Source organism: Pleurodeles waltl, chromosome 6 (genome assembly GCF_031143425.1).
Source record: "Pleurodeles waltl isolate 20211129_DDA chromosome 6, aPleWal1.hap1.20221129, whole genome shotgun sequence".
In the NCBI taxonomy this organism is placed as follows: Eukaryota; Metazoa; Chordata; class Amphibia; order Caudata; family Salamandridae; genus Pleurodeles; species Pleurodeles waltl.
The window spans coordinates 215,663,404-215,685,775 of record NC_090445.1 but is presented as its reverse complement, the minus strand read 5'-3'; the positions used below and the strand labels follow the sequence as shown (position 1 = coordinate 215,685,775).

Below are 22,372 nucleotides of genomic sequence, written 5' to 3'. Positions count from 1 at the left end.
TTGCTCAGTCTGCTGTCCCTGTATACTGTTGAGCTCACTTCCTTTGTCTTTTTTCTACACTCTAAATGCCATAGTCTTTCTTCTTGAAATCACCTCCTTTGTGTACGTGTTGATTGACTTCTAGCATGAATATTAAAAAGTGTATCCGTCTTCATGTCTTACTCAGCAAGACCATGGTACTGAGTTCTGGTTCTCTAGTCCCCAAGCTGGTGTCCAGTATGTTCTTTATATAATATGGGTGGATTTTATGTGACACACTTCGACACATGTTCCAGAAGAGCACAGGTATGTCACATAGGTGGGCATCATTGTACTCACTATACCACTTTCGGCCAGGTGGGAAGTGCTCTTACTAATTAATGCAGGACCTACAAGCAATTGAATTGAGAGAATGCTTGGCACACATCCAGCACTACTGACATGCCACAGTGCACAGTACCACCATGGTTACAGCAATGCTACGCAGAATAGAATTGAAAAAAATCCATATTATGCATCTAAGAACACCAGACAAGCCAGCAGCTGGCTAACTTAGCATTCAACACCAACCAAGATGAACAAATGGCTTTCACAGTTATCCACCTATCAGACAATGGGCATGTCCCCTGCACTAGAAGATGTGTAAGGACCTTGGTAAAGTCCTCCGCTTCCCACTCCGTCAGACGTCAATGCCATACTCCTGGAAGCCAGAGAGCATGACACAGCCATCTTACGGAGGAGCTCACGTATACACAATAGAGGCATTAGCCTCACTGGCTGTACCAGATTTGGGTCTGCGACGGAATCCTCTGAAACATGTCTGGAAGGCACCCGAATCTCCAAATGTGCTGTGAGTCTATACCATGGAAGAATGTGGGCTTTACAAATGCTTCGAACATAACATGACATATATTTACCATAACTGATGAGCATGGCCTATATCGGCCTTTCTAGCGTTAGGGACCCCTGCCTCCCTAAAGGTAGTAACGCATTTGGTGACGTGTCCTGCATCTTCTCTGTCAGTCCAGGGCATCCCAGAAAAACAGAAGCAGTATTTTGTACGGACTGCTCTCGCAAGTTGCATATACACTAGTTATGCTCCCGTTCTTATTTTCTAGGCAGTCTCCCGATGACTCCGTGCGTGTAATATTTTATGACTCGTAGGCCCTGATTTCGAGTCACTGATAATGGGAAATATTTAGATTTTTCGGAGAGGTGGTAAATCCTCTGCTGATGGAGACTGCTCCATCTTCAGTATCTCAACTCTACTTCTGTAGTGCAAATTATTCTGCTGAAGGACTCTCCACAGGTGGACAATCCTCCAAACGATGATTTACAACTTCTTTGAAATCAGGACCATTGTTTTGGATATTGCTTTTTTTGTATGAGGGTGTTCCTATATTCAGTGTTTATTCTTTTAGGACTCCAGTGGTGGAGCTTGCGTTGTTTCTGTCTAATTTAGCTGTGCTCCTGTGTACATTGTTTACCCAACTAAGCCCCAATGTTGTTTTGCTTGCTTTGTATAAGACAGCATTTTTTGTCTGTAATAGTTCCATTTGAATAGCCAGTGTTGAAATTTTGCTTTCTTGTTACGTATATAAATGGCAGTGTTGCTGTTTATGGTATTTGCCCTGTGGCTAGCCAAGTTTTACTTTCATTGTATGCAGATATTGGTGCTTCTGTCATCAATATTTGCTCTGTGAAGATTATGTGCTCGGTTTGCTTTGTTGTGTATTGATGGTTTTGTTCCCTTCCACGGGTTTAAATATATGAAGACTCATAGCACTGTGATTTGGTTTCTTTGCCTATTGATGGGAGTAAATATATGAAGACTCATAGCAGTGTGATCTGGTTCCTTTGTCTATTGATGGGAGTAAATATATGAAGACTCATAGCAGTGTGAATTGGTTTCTTTGTCTATTGATGGGAGTAAATATATGAAGACTCATAGCAGTGTGAATTGGTTTCTTTATCTATTGGTGGGAGTAGTCTTACCTCTACTGCTAGCACCTACAATGTGTTAACTGCATGTTTGTAAAAGGTTGTAGATCCAGTTGATTATTTTGGTCTTAATTTTTTATTTTTTTGCAGTCTATTTTTCCGTGTCCTTTTTTGTAGATGTTGATTGTTTGTATCTAAACGGTAATCTGTTTCCTTACTTTAGGGATGAGGATGTGGTGTTATGGCTCTTGCTGCCGAATTTTGAACTAGGGATCCAGATTCAAGTCTCAGTGTCATCTCAACATCCTGTGACTCTGGACAAATCACTTAGGGCCTCATTTACAAGACCTTTGTGCCACCTTTGCGTAATTTTTTTTTAATGCAATGGTGGCAGAAGCAGTGCTTTACACTGCTCCACATTTACAAACTGACACATTGGGCCCAATGCTTCAGTCTGTAAAGCCTTGCGTCACATTATACCTGCGCCAGTATGATGTAGGCAAGGTAGGCGTTCCTTGGGAAAAGCCACGCAGAACTGATGCAGTGAAATTTACATTTCAGTGCGTCGATCTGCGACTTCACTGCATCAGAATTTTAACGCCTGCTCAGAGCAGGCATTAAACTGACGCAGGGCTTTTCTCTATGGAAGTCTTGCTTGCATTGTTGGAGTAGCGTCGTGTGTCAGTTTAGCACCAAAGATGTGTCAGAAGTTCCGATGCATCTGTGAAAACGTGCACCATGGAGCTCAATACAGTGCATCCATGCCATCATTAGGGGGTCAAAGTGCACTGCAAGAAATCTGACGCATTGGAGCTGCGATGCATCAGATTCATGTAAATGAGGACCCTGAGCTCTTCATGCCTAAAAAATGAATGTGATCTCGTGTAGTTTAACTGGTGGTCATGTAAAGGTTCCCATACATTGTGCAGAGCTTGTGCCATATCAAACTGCAAAAATAATACAACAAATACTGTTTGTACTGTTAGAAGTAGATTCAGTGCTTTGATAAACTGCCCTGCTGGGTTTTGCTGGTGTGTAGAGTCCTCAGACTGCAATGATTTCTCTGACACTGAGCTCTTGTTTATGCTTGTGGTGTGCGCAGGCATCGGATCATCGCCGCCCTGATTAGATCAGCATTAGCATAGCGCCTGGCGTTCATCCCTCCCATGAAGTGGGTCATCGGGAGGCTGCCTTCTTGGCACGGTTGTTGCATCTGCTGACTCATATCTCCCTCCAGATGATTTCACTCGGTCTACTTTTTAGGTCAGCAGATTATTTGGCAGTGGGTCCGCATCAGCCGTGCAGTCCTGAGTTGAGCTCTAGTCAAGCACTACTTCCGGGGGGAGGGGCTGGGCTAGGAAGGTGCCCACAAGAAGAACCCCAAAATATGTGCTGTGGATTCCTGGTGCCTGCTCCATATCGATTTCTCTCCAGAAGCACAAATAGATCTGAATATACCTTTTGACTCATATTCATGGGGTGTCCGGGAGGTTTACCTACAACAGAGTGAAGTGACCGAAGTCTCCTTTACTATCAAAACTCAACAGGGTGGATGACTTTTAGAAATGCTACTATTCATTTACTTTTTCATTCTTTCATTCTGAAATCAGTAGGCCTGGGCGAAGTGTAAATTACATGAGTGTAATTTGCGTAATTTCGGGCATTTAATGTTACTCTTGTTGCTGAAATTACGCCATAATGCCACATCACATAACTAAGTGCCAATCACAGTAAACATTTACCACAAAGACACTATTTTTTTAAACACGAAATGAGTCCTCACATCAAAAAATAATGCAAGAATGTATCTGGCGCTAAAATATTGTGCGAAATGAAAGATTTGCAATTTTATGTAATTATGTGAAAGCAAATTAAGCAAATTCTGCCCAACGCTAGAAATCAGTCAGTGCTTTGTTTTGTATGTTATATATATATATAACGTGCACCATTAGAGGCTTGAGTGAGGACTTGGTCACTCTTTAACTGTTAAGACGACATTTGCATAATGTGGTGTTTCCTGAAGACTAGTAACCTACATTGTTGTTGAAAGCTTTCACGAAGTCTATTTACTGTGTCTGGTACCAGGAATCTAATGGACTGGTTTCCTGCAGACGACTATGAGAAGCCAGTGGAAGGTCAGTGTGATTTCAGAGACTGGGTGGTATTTACCATTCATATGAAGCCTTGTGTGTGGTATTGGGGCACTTGAAGGGGATTTATGTTTGGATTAGGAGTCACAGTAGGTATCTCGGGACAGGAAGGGAAGTTGTCTCTCATCTTCCTTTGATTTATGTGCCCAGATAAGCTATCTAGAAAGGTTTTCCATCAGCCCAACAGCCTCCTCTGTACTTTCACAAATAGCATTTTCTGGTAGCCAACATTACTTTAGTGATGCAGTGGGGAATGTTGGGATTAAAGCCCATAGCTGAAAGTCACAGCTGCCCCACCCTGCGTTTTTTGCAGTCTCACTACGGGCAGCATTGTAACATATGCTTTTTTTACGTCTACTTTGAGTGGACTTTTGAACTGCCACTCACTTATGATTGAAAGGCTTGCTTGTCTATTTCAATCCTTGGCTCCTGATTCATTGGCTTTCCACTGCTGTTTTGTGTTTGTCCCACCCCTGCATTTAAGGTTCATCCTCCTTGTTAGGTTGAGCTTAGCAGCGCGCAAGCGCTGCTCTTTGACGTGTTGTAATCTATTCTGTGGGCTTTAAGCACGCCCATCTCACGGCCATCACTTTCAATCATTCCTTCCTTTCAAAATTCCCTTGATTTCGTAGTTAAATGCTTTACGTTTGTCCCACGTTGAGGCTGTTTTGTTACACCTTGCAGACTGGCCCTGTTACACATATGGCTGCCAAGGGACGTTTGTTCGCCGCCTCCTTTGCAGTACTGCCACAGTCCCTTGCTGTTTTCACCACCCGGCGGTGCTCTGATTGCTGGGCTTCGGTTGCGGGCTAGAGACAGCCTCGTATTTTGTTTTAAACAAAGCATTCCCACATGCATCTGTCTGTTCTTTCATTCGCCTGTTGCATGTCACAGCGATTCATCAAAGGTTGCGAACTCAGCTCACTGATGCAACATGACTTTCGGTTAATGTTGTTATCACCAGCTGATCTCTCTATGTGTACCATAAGAACATCCTGAGGTGGGGTTGGAGTAAAGACTGGGGAGTGGTACTCTGAAATGTCACTGATTTCCCTACAAATGTCACAGAGTTACATATGGTAATAAAATGATTTTCATATTTATTCAGCTTTATAATGCATGGATTTTGTTGACCAATTTATGTGGCAAGAAAAGTCCAGTTATGCATTTATAACACTAGTACCTCTAACTCAAGCAAAAGCAAGACCTATTGCATTGCAAATGCTTGTTTGATTGGTTAAGTGTGATGTTCCACTTTCGATGTCACTGAACAATTTTTCTTTCCAGTTTTCTATGTCATTTGAGATTTAGCTTTCAATGGTGTGTATATCTGCCTCCTCTCTCTCAGTCTCTCTCATGCTATCTCTATGTCCCTCTCTTCCCACTTTCTTTCTTTCACTAGCCTACCAATCATCATTGGTTCCCATGCTCACTCCCATTGCTTCCATATTACTCTCTCTGGCACTGGGCATTGCTGTGACCTTGTGTCTCTCTTGCTCCTTTCCCTTTCCTCTTCCCTCTCTATCCCCGCCATACCAGGCATCCTCAGTTCCCCCACTTCCTACTATTATCTCTGACATCAAGGTTTTGTGTTTCTGTGTCTCTGTCACGCCCCTTCCAAGTCTCTCTCTCCCTACCCTCTTCCCACTGCCTGCCTCTATTGGCTTTGACAATGCCTGTAGAATTGTATTGGTATTAGCAAAGCCCGCCATCTGGGAATGTTATATTTTATTCTTCCAAGATAGCATTCCAAGATGCTTGTTCCAAATTTGGCAAGGCCAATACCGACAACTAAAGAAAATTGGCAAAGGGAGACCCATTGGTTTGGGAATACACAAACCTCCATGCCCATCTAACCAATACCAGGCCCCTCCCCAGACCTCCTCCTTTCATTAGTGGCCCGCCAGTTTAATATACAATGTACTCAGCACCAAATATAGGTTTTTACGAATACAATGTACTCAGCGTAAGTAGTTGCACCTTTTCTAGCACTTTCTGATCTGGATAATTACTGGAGTCCACCAACAAGAATTTTGAAAATGGATTGCATGCACCAGGCTTGGAACCAAGCCCGAGGAGATCTGACAGGTGCCATTCCGAAAGTCCTGCCTCCATCGGATTCATTGTCTCTGGATTGGAATATTGAGTGTTTCCAAAGGTCTCCGAAATTGTCCCGTAGCTTCTGGTGCCAGCAAGATACAGAAGAGGACAGCAAACATCAACAACATAGAAATGCATGCTGGTGAGCAGCCTAGGAGTACAGCTTGGAGGACTCACTCCCTGCACCACCAAGAACCATGCTTTGATGTCAAGCTGAGTCCTGCCATCCTGACCTTGGGCTACAAAAGGTTACCCAACCACACTTTAGGATCAGGCACCAAATTTTGGCTCTCTGGGCCAATATCCAGAGTTTCTTGTTCTTGTTGAGGCTCTATGGTGAGCAGAAAATGAAATGCAAGGTGAGTCCGGATGGCTTGTGTGCCTAGAGGCCCATCCTAGACTGAGACTGTGATGTCTCCAAAGTGCCTAAGGTTAGTCCTAGAAAGCCTCTGCTCCTGAACTCATGAGCCTGGTAGCCACAGAAGAGTCAGGAAAGCTAGACCTCACCCCTTTTTTGACAGCCATGCAGGACCATTAACACATAATGTACAAAAGCTCAATTACGCCTGGATCAAAATATCAAGACACTCATTGTCATTATTGGATAATAAACTTTTAAGGTTTAGGGTATTTCTGTGTACAGCACAATGCACACCAAACGTCCAACCTAACCCTGAGGTACTGAAGAATCCTGGTACCCAAAGTACACCAGAACATCCTGACCAACAGCCATCTAGTACTGAGATACAGGGCTATTCCAGACCCAGATAATCCTTAATCCTAACCAGGAGGCAGGTTAGTCTCTGAGGCCACATATGAGTGGCTTATTGAAAACTAAACTGCGGCCAGTAGAAAATAGAGAAAAGCTGGATTTTTTTAATTTAGTTTTTGGGCTATTTCTGGAAATCAAGGAAAGTATCACAAAACCGTGGCAATGAAGGGAGTGGCATGAAAAACTGCTGGGACTTCACTACCAAAACTGGAACTGTCGCACATCTATCCCTGGTGCTAGAATTCTGTATAACATTGGACCTATTATGTCCTATGAGAGGTGGAATTAGAGGTCACCCTGTGGGACCTGAAGCCAGGAACCCTTGCCAAGAGGCTTTTCCTTCCAAAGTCTGTGACTTCAAATATGTAAATTCATCTTCACTTTTACTGTGCTTTACCTGGGAGAGGGTTAAGAATTGTTTGTCGGAGAGGTTCTTGTGAATGCAGTGGTCAGCTGGTCATTAAACCTACAAAGTCTGTGCACAGTGACCAGTACCTAGATGACCTTACCATGACAGCCAGAAAGATTGCTTAGCTCAGTGTAGACTAGTGCTGCTGGTGTTGAACAGGTCAGCTCGCCAGGTTTCAGTGTCTTCTGTGGACTGCAGCAAGGGCACTGTCTTCAGGCCCCTCCTCTCCATCCTCTGTGAAGTAACTTCACAATATAGGCCTAGACTTACTTTTGATTAGCAAGGCCTTTCATTCATAATTTGCAAAGCTGTGCTTCGCTCACAAAATGCTGCTAGTAGCAGTGCTGATCAACTTTCACTTGCAAAAAGAATTTTAAAAGATGACATAGGTGCAGCACAAATGCCTGAGGTTCACTTAGCTTCAAACCACTGCTAATCTTTACAAACATGGCGTAATGGGGTGGGACCTTTGCAGACTCCTTATAGGATTGTCATCAGGAGTCTGAAAGGTCCTGGGAAGCCCAAAGGTTGGACATCAGGTATTGTATCCCACCACCAAGCAGCCTAACCCTGGGTAACCTGACAGTGGGCTGTGTATAGGTCTTGGGAATTACAACACTGCCTCTCTACAGGTCGTGCTGGATTACTACAGGCCACTGCAAACACAAGCATTCGCCTCTTTTCCTCCTTTAGGCCGCCTATTGGTACCTCTTCTTTAAAGTTCTTCTCCGCCTCCTTCTCCCTGCATGCTCCCGCGATGGGGACAGCCACTGATCGGCCAACCGTAGGCTCTCAGACACCCAGTGGTTCCTCACCGGTGCCATCTTCACCTGTTGGCTGTGGTCAGATCCCTTTCTACTTTTTTCGTATCACTGGGCTGACCGTGGGGGGCCAAAACTGAGTCTCGTGCTTGTTGCAGCACCTGCACTCCCCCTGCGGCGGCTGTATCTAGTAGTGACATGGATTTTGGTGAGTATTGTGAATTTGACTCCTGATCTCTTCCACTCACCCTGTAACTCACCTCTAGGATTCCACACCAAGCCAGAGCTATCTAACTAACATGACCTGGCTTTAGGGGAGATCCGAGCATCACATGAAATCAGGAGCAAACAAAAGCAGAGTTTTGCATGATATTTCCAAGAGTAGTGTGTAATTTCTGCACAATGACAGATTTTGGGCAATTTACCCTTGTGGTTGTCTGCGTATAGAAATTTGTAGTGTGCCTTAATAACACATTTCATTTGTGCCTCAGTGATCCTGCAGTACAAATTTCATTTGCACATAGCACAATCCTTAGCAGTGCACTAACATTTCATTTTCAACCCAAGCAATGTGGGGACATCTTCAGTGTGCAACTCTTTGAAATTCGGCGCTAGGCAAATTTGTGGCACGTCAATCTTTCATCTGGTTCAAGCTTATTTTAACTAAGAACTTCTCAGAAAGTCCTCAATAGGTTGCATAAAAAAATAGGCTTTTACGAATAGGAACCTTCTCTGTATGGCAGGATTTAATACTGTCCTTACCAACAATGCTACTTAGGGCCATTTTAGCCCGGTTCCGGGTTGACTATCTCTGGGACTTTACGCCTTCTCTGAATCTGTTCCCTACTAGACACGTTTCATACTCCTGCATCTTCTCTCTCTGAGACTCCAATCTTCTATGGTAATAACCTTGCACCTGGCCTCGTTGTGCATGCATAGGCCTCTCTGGATTAGGTGTGACATAAATAATGCATCGTCTTGCGTCAAGCACGTGTACCTCGCGACACGAGGTGGTGCCGGACAGATATTGAATACTGAGACAGGAAAGCTTTAATCACCTCCCTAGAGAATGAGCAAAGGAATGATGGAGGGAACCTCATCGGCCAGGCTTCCTGGGCAGGAATCAAGCAATGCAAGAGAGTTCAAGGAGGGGCCAAAGTTATGGGGTACGAATAGAAGCAATTTAAGCCTACAGGAGCTGTCAAAATTACGGGAGGTAGGGGAGTGGGAAGCAGTGCGAAAAGTCAAAATAATTTGGTCTGTTATCAGCAACATTTGTTTTCGTGTGTTTTAGAATCATTTCAGGAAGGAAAATCATCAACACTCTCATCCCAGAAGTTCATACCAATAGCAGTGCGTAGTCTGGTTCATCAAACGAAATATCCACCATAAACTACCTAATGCATAAAATGGGGGGGAGGTGGAGGGAGTGGTTGTGGTGTGTTCACGATGACAACTATAATAGCTAATATCTGGTATAACAGCTTATAACTACCAATAAATAGCTATTTTTGAGGGCAAAACTCCTTCAAGTTCTTTTTTAACTACATTGTTGCACTTACTTTATTTTCTGTCCGTCTTAACATTTTTCAACACTTTTCCTAAAGTTGACTTGATTATCTGTGCTACACTCTGTCACTACGTTTAACAACAAGGTGGGAAATGATGGTTTCTCTGTATCTGAACTACTGCTCAGTGACTTGCAGGCAAACTTCAAGCGAAGGCAGTTCTCAAGAACTCTCAGCAAAATGGTTTGTAACCAGTAGTACCCAAGTGTACTCAGGGAAGTGGCTTGTAACTGATAATACCCAAGAGTACTCAGGGGAAGTGGCTTGTAACCGACATTGCCCAAGAGTACTCAGGGAAGTCGCCTGTAACTGGTAGTGCCCAAGAGTACTTGGGGGAAGTGGCTTGTGACCAGCATTGTCCAGTAGTGCTTGGGGAAGTGGTTGGGAACCAGCAGTGCTCAGAGGTACTCATGGAAGTGGTTTGTAACCAGCAGTGTCAAAGAGTACTCTGGGAAGTGGCTTATAACCATCAGTGTCGTAGAGTGCTTGGGGAACTGGTTAGTAACCAGCAGTGCTCAGGGGTACCTGTGGAAATGGTTTTTAAACTGCAGTGCCCAAGAGTATTTGTGCAAGTGGTTTGTAACCAGCAGTGCCCAAGAGTACTCGGGGAAAGTGGTTTGGAACAGATAGTTCCCAAGAATATTTGGGGAAGTGGCTTGTAACCAACAGTGCCCAAGAGTACTCAGGGAAGTCGCTTGTAACTGATAGTGTCCAAGAGTACTTGGGGAAGTGGCTTGTGACCAGCATTGTCCAGTAGTGCTTGGGGAACTGGTTGGTTACCAGCAGTGTTCAGGGTTACTCGTGGAAGTGGTTTTTAACCTGCAGTGCCCAAGAGTACTTGTGGAAGTGGTTTGCAACCAGCAGTGCCCAAGAGTACTCAGGGAAAGTGGTTTGTAACAGACAGTTCCCAAGAATATTCGGGGAAGTGGCTTGTAACCAATAGTGCCCAAGAGTACTCAGGGAAGTCGCTTGAAACTGATAGTGCCCAAGAATACTTGGGGATGTGGCTTGTAACCAGCATTGTCCAAGAGAGCTTGGTGAAGTGGTTGGTAACCAGCAGTGCTCAGAGGTACTCATGGAAGTGGTTTGTAACTGCCAGTGCCCAAGAGTACCCGGGTAAGTGGCGTATAACCAACAGTGCCGAAGAGTTCTTGGGGAACTGGTTAGTAACCAGCAGTGCTCAGGGGTACTCGTGGAAGTGGTTTTTAACCTGCAGTGGCCAAGAGTACTCTTGGAAGTGGTTTGTAACCAGCAGTGCCCAAGAGTACTCTAGGGAAAGTGCCTTGTAACAAAGTGTCCAAGAGTACTTGGGGAAAAGGCTTGTAACCAACAGTGCTCAGACGAACTTGTGGAAGTGGTTTGTAACTAGCAGTGCCTAATAGTACTCAGGCAAAATTACATGTAATCAACAGTTCCTAAGAGTGCTTGGGGAAGTTAGCTGGTAACCAGCAGTGCTCAAGGGTACTCGTGGAAGTAGTTTGTAAACAACAGTGTCCAAGTGTTCGTGGGGAAGTGGCTTGTAACCAGCAGTGTCCAGGAGTACTTGGGGAAATTGTTTGTAACCAGCAGTTCTTAGGGGTACTTGTGGAAGTGGGTTGTAACTAGCAGTGCCCAAGAGTACTCGAGGAAGTGGTTTGTATCCAGCAGTGCCCAAAAGTAATAGAGGAAGTGACTTCTAACCTGCAGTGCCTAACAGTATTAGAGGAAGTGTCTCGTAATCCGCAGTGCCCAAGAGAACTCGGGGAAGTGGTTTATAACTGCCAGTGCCCAAGCTTTTAGACCTGCGAACGTAAAATGTGCTCTTTTCATGCTCTCTCAATCGTTCAGAGGCATGTAAAACGTCGGATGTGTTGGGGGGCTCCAACCAAAGCTGAATCTGGTGGCTCATTGGATTAATACATACATGTAATAACAGTTTCTAACCTCAGCAGGTCATTCTGCCTTTCATTCTTCCGAGGTCGAACGAGCACCTTTGGAGTTAATATTCTGTTGATGTAATGAGCTCAACGTCCAAAGGCATTTCCCCATTCCAAAGTTTTCATTTTTAGATTTTCTGTAGTCTGTCATTGGACGCACCCTTCTCTCTCTGTAGGGAGACCTTGCACCCTGATTGGATTAAGCCTGTGCCTTTATTGAATGATTGGATGCTCTCTTAGTCCTAATTGGATGACCAACACTCGTGATGGGTGTTCCTTAGCCTATTAATTGACCAATCTGTTATTTTTTCTTTTTTTCCCCAGAAATCCTTATCAAGGTGCAGGTGTATGAAAACAGTGACCTTTCTCCGCTGGCCCAATCTACTGTGGACATTTATGGAAGTCAGACGTCGTTGGCCTCGGGGCTCACAGACCATGAGGGCATGGCCATGCTGACCATTGGCTACCGGCTGGGCACGTGGATTCTTGTTACAGCAGCAAAGAGAGGCTTCGTCACCAACTCCATCCCCTGGCGGGTGGACAAGCTCCCACGTAAGGAACCACTTGTTCGCCGTCCTTGCTGTACGTGTTCGAGGGAGTGAAAGATTCAAATGCTTTGCTGAAAACCAAAAATATGAATGTGATTAATGTAATGTTCTAGCTCCATACAAAAGGCATAGAGGTAAAACATATTGGGGCATATTTAAGAGTCTCTAGTGCCATTCCAACGCCACATTAGTATCATTTTTTATGCAAATGTGCAGTTAGAAGGCCAAAAGCGCTGCACAATATTTACAAAGTGCATAATACCACTTTGTAACCCTTTGCGCTATATTTTGCCTGCGCCAGGCATAATTTATGCAAGGGGGGGTGTTACCCCGCTAAAGGGGCCAAAGAAAATGGCGCAAGGAAATCTTACAAATTTCCTTGTGCCATTTTTTTCGTCAATTTAACGCCTGCTCAGAGAAGGTGTTAAAAAGAGGCTTCCTTTGGTTACAATGGGCTGCAAGGTGCTTTGCAGGATTAGCGTCAACATTTTTTATGTTAATCCTGAAAAGCGCCAGACTAGCATAAAAAATGTTGACGCTTGTCCCCTAACTACCGCCATGAAGCACCGTATTTTAAATACAGCGCGCACACGGTAGGGTTAGGGGGGGGCGCTAAGGGGAGCAAGAGTGCAGCACCACTTTTCTTAAATAAGCCCTATTGTATCTTTTTTTCCTTTAAAAGGAGACATAGAAGAAATACACCGACAACAAACAACAGATCTATTTCATGTTTATCTTGTGGCACCTCCCCACCTCAAAGCTCGTATTTTTGTACTACAAGGGTTTGAAGCCACCAGACTTTCAGGGGTGGGATATTTTCTTTTTAACAACATGTGATATTATTTAACCTGTTTAATTTGGTTTAATTCTAGTGTGAAACATAGCGCTGATATCCCATAGCCACACAGATGCCTAAAGTTAGATGGAGTAAAAGACATAAGCCAATAAAGAGACCACACCAGTATCTGTTATGAGAAAAAAAACTTTTCTGCAGGTTTTTTATAAGTAGACATGGTAATGTGTTACAGGCAATCCAAGAGCAGACAGCGATTATAGGACCTATTCTGGTAGCCCGCCTGTAAGGAAATACCTCCTTGGCATGGTTACCCCCTGACTTTTTGCCTTTGCTGATGCTATGTTTTGAATTGAAAGTGTGCTGAGGCCTGCTAACCAGGCCCCAGCACCAGTGTTCTTTCCCTAACCTGTACTTTTGTATCCACAATTGGCACACCCTGGCATCCAGATAAGTCCCTTGTAAGTGGTACCCCTGGTACCAAGGGCCCTGATGCCAAGGAAGGTCTCTAAGGGCTGCAGCATGTCTTATGCCACCCTGGAGACCCCTCACTCAGCACAGACACACTGCTTGCCAGCTTGTGTGTGCTGGTGAGAACAAAATGAGTAAGTCGACATGGCACTCCCCTCAGGGTGCCATGCCAGCCTCTCACTGCCTATGCAGGTATAGATAAGTCACCCCTCTAGTAGGCCTTACAGCCATAAGGCAGGGTGAACTATACCATAGGTGAGGGCACCAGTGCATGAGCACTGTGCCCCTACAGTGTCTAAGCAAAACCTTAGACATTGTAAGTGCAGGGTAGCCATAAGAGTATATGGTCTGAGAGTCTGCTTTACACGAACTCCACAGCACCATAATGGCTACACTGAAAACTGGGAAGTTTGGTATCAAACTTCTCAGCACAATAAATGCACACTGATGCCAGTGTACATTTTATTGTAAAATACACCACAGAGGGCACCTTAGAGGTGCCCCCTGAAACCTTAACCGACTATCTGTGTAGGCTGACTGGTTCCAGCAGCCTGCCACAACCAAGACATGTTGCTGGCCCCATGGGGAGAGTGCCTTTGTCACTCTGAGGCCAGTAACAAAGCCTGCACTGGGTGGAGATGCTAACACCTCCCCCAGGCAGGAGCTGTCACACCTGGCGGTGAGCCTCAAAGGCTCACCCCTTTGTGCCAGCACCGCAGGACACTCCAGCTAGTGGAGTTGCCCGCCCCCTCCGGCCACGGCCCCCACTTTTGGCGGCAAGGCCGGAGAAAATAATGAGAAAAACAAGGAGGAGTCACTGACCAGTCAGGACAGCCCCTAAGGTGTCCTGAGCTGAAGTGACTCTAACTTTTAGAAATCTTCCATCTTGCAGATGGAGGATTCCCCCAATAGGATTAGGGATGTGACCCCCCTCCCCTTGGGAGGAGGCACAAAGAGGGTGTACTCACCCTCAGGGCTAGTAGCCATTGGCTACTAACCCCCCAGACCTAAACACGCCCTTAAATTTAGTATTTAAGGGCTCCCCTGAACCTAAGAATTTAGATTCCTGCAACTAACAAGAAGAAGAGGACTGCTGAGCTGAAAAACCCCTGCAGAGGAAGACCAGAAGACACCAACTGCTTTGGCCCCAGACTTACCAGCCTGTCTCCTGCCTTCCAAAGAAACCTGCTCCAGCGACGCTTTCCAAGGGACCAGCGACCTCTGAATCCTCTGAGGACTGCCCTGCTTCAAGAAAGACAAGAAACTCCCGAGGACAGCGGCACTGCTCCAAAAGAACTGCAACTTTGTTTCAAGGAGCAGATTTAAAGACCCCTGCAACTCCCCGCAAGAAGCGTGAGACTTGCAACACTGCACCCGGCGACCCCGACTCGACTGGTGGAGAACCAACACCTCAGGGAGGACCCTCTAGCGACTCCAAGACTGTGAGTAACCAAAGTTGTCCCTCCTGATCCCCCACAGCGACGCCTGCAGAGGGAATCCCGAGGCTACCCCTGACCGTGACTGCCTGAACTCCATTTCCCGACGGCTGGAAAAAACCCTGCACCCGCAGCCCCCAGCACCTGAAGGAACGGAACTCCGGTGCAGGAGTGACCCCCAGGAGGCCCTCTCCCTTGCCTAGGTGGTGGCTACCCCGAGGAGCCCCCCCCTTGCCTGCCTGCAACGCTGAAGAGATCCCTTGATCTCTCATTGAAAACCATTGTAAACCCGACGCGTGTTTGCACACTGCACCCGGCCGCCCCCGCGCTGCTGAGGGTGTACTTTCTGTGCTGACTTGTGTCCCCCCCGGTGCCCTACAAAACCCCCCTGGTCTGCCCTCCGAAGACGCGGGTACTTACCTGCTGGCAGACTGGAACCGGGGCACACCCTTCTCTCCATTGAAGCCTATGTGTTTTGGACACCTCTTTGACCTCTGCACCTGACCGGCCCTGAGCTGCTGGTGTGGTGACTTTGGGGTTGCTCTGAACCCCCAACGGTGGGCTACCTTGGACCAAGAACTGAAACCTGTAAGTGACTTACTTACCTGTGAAACCTAACAATACTTTACCTCCCCCAGGAACTGTGAAAATTGCAGTGTCCACTTTTAAAACAGCTTATTGTGTTTTATGTAAAAAGTATACATGCTAATGTAATGATTCAAAGTTCCTAAAGTACTTACCTGCAATACCTTTCAAATGAGATATTACATGTAGAATTTGAACCTGTGGTTCTTAAAATAAACTAAGAAAATATATTTTTCTATAACAAAACCTATTGGCTGGATTTGTCTCTGAGTGTGTGTTCCTCATTTATTGCCTGTGTGTATGTACAACAAATGCTTAACACTACTCCTTTGATAAGCCTACTGCTCGACCACACTACCACAAAATAGAGCATTAGTATTATCTCTTTTTGCCACTATCTTACCTCTAAGGGGAACCCTTGGACTCTGTGCATGCTATTCCTTACTTTGAAAAAGCACATACAGAGCCAACTTCCTACATTGGTGGCAGCGGTGGGATACAAGACTTTGCATTTGCTGGACTACTCAGCCAATACCTGATCACACGACAAATTCCAAAAATTTTCATTAGAAATTGATTTTTGCAATTTGAAATTTTTCTAAATTCTTTAAAGTCCTGCTAGGGCCTTGTGTTAGTCCCTGTTAGCATTTCTTTTAGAGTTTAAAAGTTTGGTAAATGTTTGAATTAGATTCTAGAACTAGTTTTAGTTTCTTAAAAAGTATTCCAATTTTTAGAAGCATAATGTCTAGCACAGATGTGAATGTGGTGGAACTCGACACCACACCTTACCTCCATCTACAGATGAGAGAACTAAGGTCACTCTGTAAACTAAAGAAAATAGCAATGGGCTCCAGACCTTCCAAACTACAGCTCCAGGAGCTGTTGGCAGAGTTTGAAAGAGCCAACCCCTCTGAGGATGGCAACACAGAGGATGAGTATAGTGACTTGGAGGGTGATTCCCCCCCACCAGTCCTATCTAGGGAGAACAGGGCCTCTCAAGCCCTGACTCCACAAATAATAGTCAGAGATGCTGGTTCCCTCACAGGAGGGACCAACCTCTCTGAAATCACTGAGGATAACTCCAGTGAAGAGGACATCCAGTTAGCCAGGATGGCCAAAAGATTGGCTTTGGAAAGACAGATCCTAGCCATAGAAAGGGAAAGACAAGAGATGGGCCTAGGACCCATCAATGGTGGCAGCAACATAAATAGGGTCAGAGATTCTACTGACATGTTGAAAATCCCTAAAGGGATTGTAACTAAATATGAAGATGGTGATGACATCACCAAATGGTTCACAGCTTTTGAGAGGGCTTGTGTAACCAGAAAAGTAAACAAATCTCACTGGGGTGCTCTCCTTTGGGAAATGTTCACAGGAAAGTGTAGGGATAGACTCCTCACACTCTCTGGAAAAGAGGCAGAATCTTATGACCTCATGAAGGGTACCCTGATTGAGGGCTTTGGATTCTCCACTGAGGAGTATAGGATTAGATTCAGGGGGGCTCATAAATCCTCAAGCGAGACCTGGGTTGACTTTGTAGACTACTCAGTAAAAACACTAGATGGTTGGATTCAAGGCAGTGGTGTAAGTAATTATGATGGGCTGTACAATTTATTTGTGAAAGAACACCTATTAAGTAATTGTTTCAATGATAAACTGCATCAGCATCTGGTAGACCTAGGACCAATTTCTCCCCAAGAATTGGGAAAGAAGGCGGACCATTGGGTCAAGACTAGGGTGTCCAAAACTTCCACAGGGGGTGACCAAAAGAAAGGGGTCACAAAACCTCCCCAGGGGAAGGGTGGTGAGACAGCCAAAAACAAAAATAGTAAAGAGTCTTCTACAGGCCCTCAAAAACCTGCACAGGAGGGTGGGCCCAGAGCCTCTTCACAAAACAATTCTGGGTACAAGGGTAAAAACCTTGATCCCAAAAAGGCCTGGTGTCGTAGCTGTAGTCAGTCTGGACACCAAACTGGAGACAAGGCCTGTCCCAAGAAAAATACCACTTCAAACTCCACTCCAGCTAACACTGGAATGGCTAGTCTCCAAGTGGGATCAACAGTGTGCCCAGAGCAAATCAGGTGTCACACTGAAGCTACATTAGTCTCTGAGGGTGGGGTGGATTTAGCCACACTGGCTACCTGGCCCCCTAACATGCAAAAATACAGGCAGCAGCTCTTAATTAATGGGACAAGTGTAGAGGGCCTGAGGGATACAGGTGCCAGTGTCACTATTGTGACAGAGAAACTGGTTTCCCCTGGCCAATACCTGGCTGGACAAACTTATCCAGTCACCAACGCTGACAATCAGACTAAAGTACATCCCATGGCTATGGTAACTTTAGAGTGGGGAGGGGTCAATGGCCTGAAACAGGTGGTGGTCTCCTCAATGTCCCAGTAGACTGTTTGCTTGGAAATGACCTGGAGTCCTCAGCATGGGCTGAGGTAGAACTGAAAACGCATGCAGCCATGCTGGGTATCCCTGAACTGGTGTGTGTGTCAAGACAAGGGCACAGTGCAAGGCACAGGGTGAAAAAGTAGAGCTGGAGTCTGGAAGAAAGGCCCAGCCTACCAAGAGAAAAGGAAAGTCAGCTGGGAAACCAGCTGCAACACAACAAGAAAAAGAGAACCTCTCTTCTCAGGAAGAAGTTCTGCCCTCTGAGGGAACTGAGCCTATGGAGCTGGAACCTTATCAGGTTGAGCTCTTGGGCCCAGGGGGACCCTCAAGGGAAGAGTTGTGTAAGGGACAAGAAACCTGTCCCTCTCTTGAAGGCCTTAGGCAGCAAGCTGCTGAAGAGTCCAAAGGCAAGAAAAATGGAACACATAGGGTCTATTGGGAAGATGGACTCCTGTACACTGAGGCAAGAGATCCCAAACCTGGTGCCACTAGGAGAGTGGTAGTGCCTCAGGGTTTCAGAGAGTTTATTCTGACCTTAGCCCATGATATTCCCCTTGCTGGGCATTTGGGACAAACCAAGACGTGGGAGAGGTTAGTCAACCACTACTACTGGCCCAATATGTCCCAGAAGGTTAAGGAGTTTTGCCTCTCCTGCCCCACCTGTCAAGCCAGTGGTAAGACAGGTGGACATCCAAAGGCCCCCCTCATTCCACTTCCAGTGTTGGGGGTCCCCTTTGAAAGAGTTGGTGTGGACATAGTTGGTCCACTGGAACCTCCCACAGCCTCAGGAAATATGTACATCATAGTAGTAGTGGATCATGCTACTAGGTATCCTGAAGCTATTCCCCTTAGGTCGACTACTGCCCCTGCAGTAGCCAAGGCCCTCATTGGTATCTTTACCAGAGTGGGCTTCCCTAAGGAGGTGGTATCTGACAGAGGTACCAACTTCATGTCAGCATACCTAAAACCCATGTGGAATGAGTGTGGAGTGACTTATAAGTTCACTACACCATATCATCCACAAAGTAATGGCCTTGTTGAGAGATTCAACAAGACATTAAAGGGCATGATCATGGGGCTCCCAGAAAAACTCAAAAGGAGATGGGATGTCCTCCTCCCATGTCTGCTTTTCGCTTACAGAGAGGTGCCTCAGAAGGGAGTAGGGTTCTCACCCTTTGAACTTCTGTTTAGCCACCCTGTAAGGGGACCACTTGCTCTTGTTAAAGAAGGCTGGGAGAGACCTCTTCATGAGCCTAAACAAGACATAGTGGACTATGTACTTGGCCTTCGCTCAAGGATGGCAGAGTACATGGAAAAGGCAAGTAAAAACCTTGAGGCCAGCCAACAACTCCAGAAGTTTTGGTATGACCAAAAGGCTGCACTGGTTGAATTTCAACCAGGGCAGAAAGTCTGGGTTCTGGAGCCTGTGGCTCCCAGGGCACTTCAGGATAAATGGAGTGGCCCTTACCCAGTACTAGAGAGGAAGAGTCAGGTCACCTACCTGGTGGACCTGGGCACAAGCAGGAGCCCCAAGAGGGTGATCCATGTGAACCGCCTTAAGCTCTTCCATGACAGGGCTGATGTAAATCTGTTGATGGTAACAGATGAGGACCAGGAAGCTGAGAGTGAGCCTCTCCCTGATCTCCTCTCATCAGACCCTAAAGATGGCTCAGTTGATGGAGTGATCTACTCAGACACCCTCTCTAGCCAACAGCAATCTGACTGTAGGAAGGTCCTGCAGCAGTTTGCTGAACTCTTTTCCCTAACCCCTGGTCAGACACACCTGTGTACCCATGATGTGGACACAGGAGACAGCATGCCTGTCAAAAACAAAATATTCAGACAGTCTGACCAAGTTAAGGAAAGCATCAAGGTGGAAGTCCACAAGATGCTGGAATTGGGAGTAATTGAGTACTCTGACAGCCCCTGGGCTAGCCCAGTGGTCTTAGTCCCCAAACCTCACACCAAAGAAGGAAAGAGAGAGATGAGGTTTTGTGTGGACTACGGAGGCCTTAATTCTGTCACCAAGACAGATGCCCATCCCATTCCTAGAGCTGATGAGCTGATAGACAAATTAGGGGCTGCCAAATTCTTAAGTACCTTTGACTTAACAGCAGGGTACTGGCAAATCAAAATGGCCCCTGGAGCAAAAGAAAAGACAGCATTCTCCACACCTGATGGGCATTATCAGTTCACTGTTATGCCCTTTGGTTTAAAGAATGCCCCTGCCACCTTCCAAAGGTTGGTGAATCAAGTCCTTGCTGGATTGGAACCCTTTAGTGCAGCTTATCTTGATGATATTGCTGTCTTCAGCTCCACCTGGCAGGATCACCTGGTCCACCTGAAGAAGGTTTTGAAGGCTCTGCAATCGGCAGGCCTCTCTATCAAGGCATCCAAATGCCAGATAGGGCAGGGAACTGTGGTTTACTTGGGACACCTTGTAGGTGGAGGACAAGTTCAGCCACTCCAGCCTAAGATCCAGACTATTCTGGACTGGGCAGCTCCAAAAACCCAGACTCAAGTCAGGGCATTCCTTGGCTTGACTGGGTACTATAGGAGGTTTGTGAAGGGATACGGATCCATTGTGACAGCCCTCACAGAACTCACCTCCAAGAAAATGCCCAAGAAAGTAAACTGGACTGTAGAATGCCAACAGGCCTTTGACACCCTGAAACAAGCTATGTGCACAGCACCAGTTCTAAAAGCTCCAGATTACTCCAAGCAATTCATTGTGCAAACAGATGCCTCTGAACATGGGATAGGGGCAGTTTTGTCCCAAACAAATGATGATGGCCTTGACCAGCCTGTTGCTTTCATTAGCAGGAGGTTACTCCTCAGGGAGCAGCGTTGGAGTGCCATTGAGAGGGAGGCCTTTGCTGTGGTTTGGTCCCTGAAGAAGTTGAGACCATACCTCTTTGGTACTCACTTCCTAGTTCAAACTGACCACAGACCTCTCAGATGGCTGATGCAAATGAAAGGTGAAAATCCCAAACTGTTGAGGTGGTCCATCTCCCTACAGGGAATGGACTTTATAGTGGAACACAGACCTGGGACTGCCCATGCCAATGCAGATGGCCTTTCCAGGTTCTTTCACTTAGAAAATGAAGACTCTCTTGGGAAAGGTTAGTCTCATCCTCTTTCGTTTGGGGGGGGGTTGTGTAAGGAAATACCTCCTTGGCATGGTTACCCCCTGACTTTTTGCCTTTGCTGATGCTATGTTTTGAATTGAAAGTGTGCTGAGGCCTGCTAACCAGGCCCCAGCACCAGTGTTCTTTCCCTAACCTGTACTTTTGTATCCACAATTGGCACACCCTGGCATCCAGATAAGTCCCTTGTAAGTGGTACCCCTGGTACTAAGGGCTGCAGCATGTCTTATGCCACCCTGGAGACCCCTCACTCAGCACAGACACACTGCTTGCCAGCTTGTGTGTGCTGGTGAGAACAAAACGAGTAAGTCGACATGGCACTCCCCTCAGGGTGCCATGCCAGCCTCTCACTGCCTATGCAGGTATAGATAAGTCACCCCTCTAGTAGGCCTTACAGCCCTAAGGCAGGGTGCACTATACCATAGGTGAGGGCACCAGTGCATGAGCACTGTGCCCCTACAGTGTCTAAGCAAAACCTTAGACATTGTAAGTGCAGGGTAGCCATAAGAGTATATGGTCTGGGAGTCTGCTTTACACGAACTCCACAGCACCATAATGGCTACACTGAAAACTGGGAAGTTTGGTATCAAACTTCTCAGCACAATAAATGCACACTGATGCCAGTGTACATTTTATTGTAAAATACACCACAGAGGGCACCTTAGAGGTGCCCCCTGAAACCTTAACCGACTATCTGTGTAGGCAGACTGGTTCCAGCAGCCTGCCACAACCGAGACATGTTGCTGGCCCCATGGGGAGAGTGCCTTTGTCACTCTGGGGCCAGTAACAAAGCCTGCACTGGGTGGAGATGCTAACACCTCCCCCAGGCAGGAGCTGTCACACCTGGCGGTGAGCCTCAAAGGCTCACCCCTTTGTGCCAGCACCGCAGGACACTCCAGCTAGTGGAGTTGCCCGCCCCCTCCGGCCACGGCCCCCACTTTTGGCGGCAAGGCCGGAGAAAATAATGAGAAAAACAAGGAGGAGTCACTGACCAGTCAGGACAGCCCCTAAGGTGTCCTGAGCTGAAGTGACTCTAACTTTTAGAAATCCTCCATCTTGCAGATGGAGGATTCCCCCAATAGGATTAGGGATGTGACCCCCCTCCCCTTGGGAGGAGGCACAAAGAGGGTGTACTCACCCTCAGGGCTAGTAGCCATTGGCTACTAACCCCCCAGACCTAAACACGCCCTTAAATTTTGTATTTAAGGGCTCCCCTGAACCTAAGAATTTAGATTCCTGCAACTAACAAGAAGAAGAGGACTGCTGAGCTGAAAAACCCCTGCAGAGGAAGACCAGAAGACACCAACTGCTTTGGCCCCAGACTTACCGGCCTGTCTCCTGCCTTCCAAAGAAACCTGCTCCAGCAACGCTTTCCAAGGGACCAGCAACCTCTGAATCCT

At 46.3% G+C, this 22,372-nt stretch overlaps 1 protein-coding gene across 6 annotated transcripts in view; it reads left to right on the top strand.

Annotated features, from left to right (window-relative positions):
- FAM171A2 (family with sequence similarity 171 member A2) overlaps positions 1 to 22,372 on the top strand; it is a 231,269-nt gene that overhangs the window by 88,593 nt on the left and 120,304 nt on the right. For 3 of the 6 annotated variants that reach the window (XR_011204773.1, XM_069237909.1, XM_069237911.1), the window contains exon 2: positions 11,921 to 12,148. Coding sequence is in view for 4 of the 6 variants with exons in the window: in XM_069237909.1 (XP_069094010.1) it covers positions 11,921 to 12,148 (228 nt within the window). In the remaining 2 variants the exon portion in view is untranslated. Of the gene's footprint in view, positions 1 to 11,920; positions 12,179 to 22,372 lie in introns of all 6 variants that reach the window. The other 3 variants (XR_011204772.1, XM_069237912.1, XM_069237910.1) reach the window with 1 other exon arrangement.